Source organism: Miscanthus floridulus, chromosome 10 (genome assembly GCF_019320115.1).
Source record: "Miscanthus floridulus cultivar M001 chromosome 10, ASM1932011v1, whole genome shotgun sequence".
NCBI classification, from domain to species: Eukaryota; Viridiplantae; Streptophyta; class Magnoliopsida; order Poales; family Poaceae; genus Miscanthus; species Miscanthus floridulus.
The window spans coordinates 37,195,635-37,202,921 of record NC_089589.1 but is presented as its reverse complement, the minus strand read 5'-3'; the positions used below and the strand labels follow the sequence as shown (position 1 = coordinate 37,202,921).

The 7,287-nt window shown below is 45.9% G+C and overlaps 1 protein-coding gene and 1 long non-coding RNA gene across 3 annotated transcripts; one reads left to right on the top strand and one right to left on the bottom strand.

The window, feature by feature from the left end:
- The first annotated feature begins 1,006 nt into the window (after positions 1-1,006).
- Positions 1,007-4,932, top strand: LOC136486496 (uncharacterized). 2 transcript variants are annotated; one of them, XM_066483399.1, is made up of 5 exons: positions 1,007-1,145; positions 1,369-1,727; positions 2,824-3,402; positions 3,655-3,855; positions 3,986-4,932. In XM_066483399.1, exons 1-5 carry the CDS (start codon positions 1,037-1,039, stop codon positions 4,739-4,741), a joined length of 2,004 nt encoding a protein of 667 aa, XP_066339496.1. In that variant the 5' UTR covers positions 1,007-1,036; the 3' UTR covers positions 4,742-4,932. The 2 variants fall into 2 exon arrangements, with proteins under 2 accessions (XP_066339496.1, XP_066339495.1); XM_066483398.1 differs by having other exon boundaries at positions 3,643-3,855; positions 3,986-4,931.
- On the bottom strand, positions 1,398-6,225 carry LOC136486498 (uncharacterized). Its single transcript, XR_010766834.1, has 3 exons — positions 5,793-6,225; positions 1,646-1,777; positions 1,398-1,526 (listed from the first exon to the last, which is right to left on the bottom strand). It is a non-coding gene; the product is annotated as an uncharacterized lncRNA (long non-coding RNA).
- Positions 6,226-7,287: the final 1,062 nt, after the last annotated feature.

The window sequence follows — 7,287 nt, the reverse complement described above, 5'->3', positions numbered from 1 at the left end:
TGTCAGGGTGGCTGCAGAGCACTGTTTCGCGCAGGGTATGGTCCCTGGTACAGTGGTTTTGACCTGTGAGCCATGCCTTGCCTTTCTCCGCACGTCTTCTGGTTCCTTCCAAACGGGGAGCCCCCGGTCGGATGGCTCCAGTCGGCCCTTGGTGCGCCGGTCGGAGAAGAGCGGTGAGCAGGCTTCCCGCGAGCCCCGGTCGCGGGGTCGGAGTAGGAAGCAGCGTTTTGGGTCAAGCCTTCCATTTGGAGATACTGCTTGGAGACGGCTGGTGCCTGAAGCGAGTGCTCCGGTCGGAGAGGTGGGCCGAAGAAGCTGACGAGCGGGCGCCTGTTCTTACGGGTAGACCTTCCAGTCGACGACCGGACTGCCCTTCCGGCCTGCTGTGTTTTAGTTTTTTGGGCCATCCCATGAAATATATGTTTGCTTTCCTAGGCCGAGCCCGAGCGTGGAAGCCGGTCCTCGAGGGACCCCGGGTTTATGAACCCGACAAATCATAAGCACGTGCGTGCCGCACGTGCATTGCTACTAGTATATTTAATATAATCAACATCTAAGCCAGCTTAGTAGCCAATCTATTATACAAGCAGGCTATATGGTTGGCTACAAGTCCTTGTTTTGCCAAAGCCAGCAGCAGGCTAAATTATTAGCCATGCTCTTAAACATGTCCCAAGTCCTTGTTTTGCCAAAGCCAACAGCAGCAGCCGCCGCAGCAGCAAGGTTCCGTTCGCTTCGCGGGAAAAAGAAGCTAAAACACTGTTCCGACTAATTTATTGTGAGAGAAAAACACTGTTTAGGCCAAAAAAAAGCAAAAATAGCTGGATTATAAGAGAAGAACAGGTCCGTTCCTCTGTAACGAAAGTCGGTGCTGAATGCTAACATGCAGTATTTGACCAGACGTAGGATTGGTGAGCGTCAGGTCAGGCCCCTTCCTCCGTAGACATTCTTGCACAACTACGCGTGGCATTCAACTTCGAGGAAACTTACCTTGCGGCGTTCACACGCTTTGCGTTCTTGCACCGCGTGAGTCTCCCGCATGCGGATGTTCGGGTCTAATATAAGTGCAGTACAGCACAACCCATATACCGTCTTCCGACCAAAAATCAAAGCCATATCGGAAGCAAGCACCTCCCAAGGCAATCACGGTATGTATGTTTTCTCCACTCTTTTCATTGTGGGTTGTTTTGACGTATGTGTATCCACTTTAATCCACATGTGTTGAAGTGCACTGGAATAATACTTAGTTTAATTCCACTACAATCGAATACATGCGCATCAAACAAGACCCGTGGTGTCTCTACTCTCTGGACCTTGTATTGAAGCTAGCTAACATGGATGATATTGGTTTTGCTACTCATCCATATGCAGCCAGTGCGCGCGCCCCCTTTCAGATGGAGAGCACTGGATCACATCGCACGGAGGCCATGCCCTCAGATGGCCTCCGGCGGCGTCGCCGTCCCCGCCGCACCGAAGCGAAAACGATCCGTGTCGAGAGTCTCTTGGGTCATCGGACTTTTAGTCTCGAGCTGGATCTCACGGAAACCATCGCCAAGGTCAAGGCTATGATTTATGAGCAGGAGGGCACTCACCCAACGCAACAGGTACTGATATTCAGAGAACAGCGGCTCAACAACGAAGACCGTACCTTGGCTGATTATGGCGTCCAGCACGGGCCGTCTTCATCTCTCCTTCTGGACACTCGCCTGCATGGCGGCGATCCTCCGGAGGTAATACAACGATTATCGTATCGCCATCCTTGCTTTCTTTCCAAATACAACTGCATGTAGAATTTTGTCAATGCAGTTTAGCATAGACTTGGGCCCGATATATCAGTGAAGGTGTGGGAAGAATGGGGATTGAGAAAACTTACTGGTTGATGATTTTCTCAACTGAGGGGAAAAATTAGGAAAAAATAATTGAAAAGGGGATCTGGTCGAGCATGCTTTTTTACTACAATCATCTTTATTGCTGGTTTTAGAAAAAAAGAGATTGATGCTATTTAACTGATGAGGATGCTTTTACGTGCCGGTAGCAAAGAATTTTGGAGAGCTCCGACTCGAGCTGCTAGGCAAAACAGTTTTGGCTAAAGAGATGGTCGTATAATCATACTTTAAAAAATATATAAAGAAAAAAGTGAAAAAGGCATATTTTTATATAGCGCAATCATGGTCACATTCCTCCTAAAAGCACATTTTACTATTGCTAACTGGACTTGGAGGCCTCCAGCTAAGTCTTCGTGTTAATTCTCACAAGATATGATAGGAAAAAAATATTACAATTCTCATAAAAATAAAAACAGTCAGGCCATCGATTTCATAGACTTGAACCTTAGGCCTTGTTTGGATGTGTATGTATTCATCTCAATTCACATGTGTTGAAGTGGATTGGAGTGGAATTAAACTAAGTTCCATTCCATTCCACTTCAACGCATGTAGATCGAAGTGAATACACATACATCCAAATAAGCCCTTAACAATAGTAATAACCATGGGACCTATATATTATGTTTTTTACAAGGCTGCCTACATTCTCCATTATGAAAAATAACATAAAGTAGCATCTTAAATTCGTATTTAAATTACCCATCGTACCGATGGCATATGGATCGGAGATTATGTTAGAAAATAAAGAAAGAGAGATCAATGATAATTAAGTTTGTTACTTGTTTGCATGTGCTAAATTTGTTTACAAACTTCTAATACTTATATGTTTTCTTTATAGACTAGTTGTTATCAAATAAATAATTATATTGGAACTGAGCCCTGTATGTCTGATTCGTTCAGTACTGATTCATAAACATCTATATTGTTCACTCTTCATCAGAAAGAGGGCACCGGATCACATTGCATGGAGGCCATGGCCTCAGAAAAGCTTCGGCGCCCCAGCCAAGGAACGAAGTCGATCATTGTAAAGACTTTATGTGATATGGGGACTATCAAGCTAGAAGAAGTTGACCTCTCAGAAACCATCGAGGGTGTCAAGGATATGATTTTTGAAAAGACAGGCCTTCATCCGGCATCTCAGAGATTGGTATTCAGAAATGGAGTGGAAGGTCGCAAGGAGTGGTATACCTTGAGGGAATACGGCTTCCAGTATGGAACAGATATCCATCTGATCCAAGATCTCCGTGGCGGCGGTGCCCCTCCCCGTGACATTAAAATACTTGTCAGGAAGCTCGACGGCGAGATTTTCACGCTCATGTTGTATAGCCTCAAGACTTCCATCTATGAAGTCTGGAGGCTGATTCGTGAACAGAAGGGCATTCGGCAGACACAACAGCACCTCGTCTTCAGTGGGCAGCCACTGGACCACGACAGAACCCTGGCCGACTACAACATCCAGGAGAATTCAACCCTCCATTTGGCTCCAGGCCCATGTGGCGGCAACAGCGGTCTTCATGAGGTAGCGTAGCGGCTGTCACCATCCTTGGTTAGCTAGAATTTCCATCCATGTAGCCACGATCCTGTTAGCAAACCTGTCCCTGCTTGGTTGGTTTCTGGTCCTGCAGCATTCTTGTCAAGTACTGAAGCGAAATGCCTTGTATTGTACATCAAGGGCCTATGCTTGAAAAGAAACTAGTAGAAATTTAAAATTAAACACTGGTTGAGGTTTCCCTCATGGATCTTTCATTTTAATCTTTAGCCTCTCTCAAAGGACGAAGATGGATTGGTCAAGACTGGACAGGCCGCGGGCACCTATGCTGCGGCTGTCGTCAACGAGGAGGGAAGCAGCCACGGCCACGACCAGCAGTCCTCCGGGTCCCAGTCCCAGCCTCTAGTGCTTTGTCATCATGAGGGCAGAAACGAGCAAATAATGGAGGCGAGCAGCGAGATTACGGAGGAGCCACCGAGCATGGTGGGTTGGGTAACCATAAAAAGATACACACTCCAGATATTGATTTTGTTGCTTGACTGCAAAAATGCCCATATTTTCTCATTCTCAACATGGTTAAAACTTCATTTTTTTTCCTTTCTAAAATACACAGGGCGTGGGCGTCAACGATACTGCGCTCCCGGATGATCAGTTCATCAAGCAGCAGAAGATACGTTGGTCCAAATACTCTGTCAAGGCTCTCATGTTCGCGATTACTATGTTCGTTACTTATCTGGGTTCAGCATCAACATTATTCTCCACCGGAAACATGGTCTTCAAGATCTCTATTGGAGCCTTCTTCATCGCCTATGCCACGCTCTCAATAATGATGCCACCAAAGATGGGCAGTGCCTTAGTCTACCTCTCATGCTTCCTTCTAGTGTTAGTGTCATACCTTCTACTTGTCTCGTTCAACAAGTACTATGGCTACGCCATACTCCCAGTGCCGCTCCCTATCGTCACTGCTCTCCTTCAACATAAATTGCTTCCTGGACTGATGCAACACCAAAGGTCTAACAACAACGAAGGTGATCATACTGTTGATATCGAGGTTCCTGTTCAGGCTCACAGTGCCGATGAAGAAGATGGTCAGCATTTTGACCGTATATTCGAATTATCAGCTGATATTGTCAACTGTGGCGGCCTCATCACCGTGGTCTTTGGAAACTCTATGGTAGGGCCTGTCAGCGCAGTTGGATTCTTGTTCTTCTATACTGTGGCTCTCGGGCTATATCTTATGATGGTCACGACGGTGAGGACTGTGGTTCTCACTCCCCATGCCTGGTATCTGGCCATCCTGCTGAAGGTCCTGCTAGTGATCACGCTTATTACTGCCTTGATCCATGGTGTTCGCCTCTCAAATGTTTAGACTAGCTAATGGGCCTACTACTGATTGCTCCTTTTCAGTTAACAAGGCTAATTTGCTGGCATCAATCAAACGTGGCTTATATCGATATACTCTGCTCCATTATTTATTTATTTAAATTATTGTTATTCCTAACAGATACATGATGTTTGCCTACAAGTATATATGTGTTCTTAAGATGATAATTTCAAGACCATGTAGTAGCTAGTCCATACCGAATTGGGTGCAAGGTTTTCATTTTCGGAAATTAAAATTTATCGGGGGTCACAGATAAAGAGGATAAACATGATATATCGGAAATATCGGACCAAATTCAAATAAAATTTAATTTGAATTTAAGTAAATTTAAACAAAATTTATACGAAAAAGATAGATATTTTCTTATCGGCACCTACGGATAAAGAGGATATATCAGAAATATCAGGAGATTTCGGCCGATATTGGAAACCATGATTGGGTGAGCACAAATCTAAGAATCCCATGCAGCAGGCTGATCAAGATTTGGAACAGTAGTCTATGATTCTGTAAGTTAGACATATTTTTTTCGTATAATGGACAGAAATTTTGGCTTCATCCCCTTTCAAGAAGACGAATCAGTCTAATGTTTTACATTCAGTGCTCAGTGTTGCTGCCCATTTCATTGTGTACACAAACAGATATAAAAAACTAAAAATCTTACTAGCTGTAGTGCTGTACACAAACAGATATAATAGAAGATCAGTACACTAATCACTAATAGACGAAAGGGAGAAACACAGGAGAGTATGTACCAACGTACTTGATACTTATTTCAGTCACAAAAAAATTGTCATTTTTTCCTTTCTGGGGTTACCAATACAAGTCAAGCATTTTAAGCCACATTGCATATTGTTTTTTGTATGCAAAGTTTGGATATCTGATACGGGGGGACTAAAAGTTCATATTTTGTGACTAAAAGTTATAGTCAAATTTGTGTTGTGGACACTATGTCTAAAACATAACAACGTATATGTGGCTGAAGGAAGCAAGTAATATATATCCATCTTGCACAGTTGCACTAGCAATGTTTACTTACATAGATCCATTAGTCGTGGAAGAACAGTCGGAATATAGCGGCGCCATTGCTGCGGTTGACGTTTAGGGAAACACTTCGTCCTTCACGGTGGGCTCGACGCGGCTGCAGTTCTTGGCGTTGTACTTAGTACCCAGGCACCAAGTACTGGCCGGTGCCCAGCAGGCAGGACCACAGAAGCCAGAATGGGCAGGCAGGGCAGCCGCAGGCGGCAGATCTGTTGGCTGCGGGCGGCTGCCAGCCGAGCGCTAGGCGCGGTCAGTGAGAGGAGGGCCGGCCGTGGGCGGCTGCAGCAGGCAGGCAGGCAGCATTCCGCAGAGGCAGCCGGGCGGGGTCGGAGCGGCCGGGCGTGGCTGCCGGCTGGGCGCTGGGGCGTGGACGCGGAGAGGAGGGGCCGGGGACGGCTGGCCGCGAACTGCTGCCGGCGGGAGGCAGGTTACGCCGCCGCGGAGAGGAGAGGGCTGTGTTGGGCTGCTTTGGAGAGTTACTCTTAGAAGTTTTGGGCCATGCCCCGGGCTGCAGCCCCCAAGCCTGGCCCATGTCTGCCCATGGTTGTGCAGATAGAGCGAGCTGTCATCGCGAGTCTCACCGGCCAACTTTCTTTTTTTTCGAGAACGTACTTTGACACGTATTTCATTAAGCAGAGGAATAGAGTTTTGTTACAGCCAACACACCCAAACAGTAATCCAAAGATTACCATTAGCCTTCCCCCTCACCAGACTCGCACGCGGTTGTAATTACACCTTAAACCTAGTTCGCGACTAATACGACGAACAACCTCAATCCGCCCGGCGAAGCGAGTCCAGCGCACCCAAGTGCCGGCCAACTTTCTCGAACCATTCATGTTAACCAACCATCTAGTTAGGATACTTGGCTGAGATGAGCGATTCACAGAGAACATGACTAAAATATGTAGAAGGCAAAACTTATACCTACTTAACTTTGCCAACCCTTGGGGTTGGATAAGATTTATGCACCTTAGAAACACTGGCTCCGCAAACTGAGAAAATCCTGGTCCCAATATCTGTAAAGATTAAACATACGGGATTGAAGTCCAAATATTGTATATGAACTTCTTATGAAGTACGAACAGCTCGGAAAAAAAATCTAAAACTATAGGAAGTCTGCTAATTATACACATTCTTCTAGTTTGGAAATACCGACCACGAGCCCTGTTCGCTTCTCTTATAATCTGTCTTTTTCAGCTTGTTTTTTCAGCTAAGCGAACGAGGCCTAGAAAGAGTATATCAAATTTTCATCAGGATGATTTAAGTACAATGCTAAGTTCGTAACTAAGATAGTCACAAAGAAAATTATAACATGGACGCTGAACACCAGGTAGGTTCAGAACTACCATGGGCGGATCCAACGCGGGGGGGGGGGGGGGGGGGCTCGAGCCCCCTATCCAGACCGCAGCAGTGGAACCCCTGTGGAGCCTACATGAATTTTTAGGCAAAGTTCTATAGTGTAGTGAGGGCTGAGACTTAAGATCGAGCAG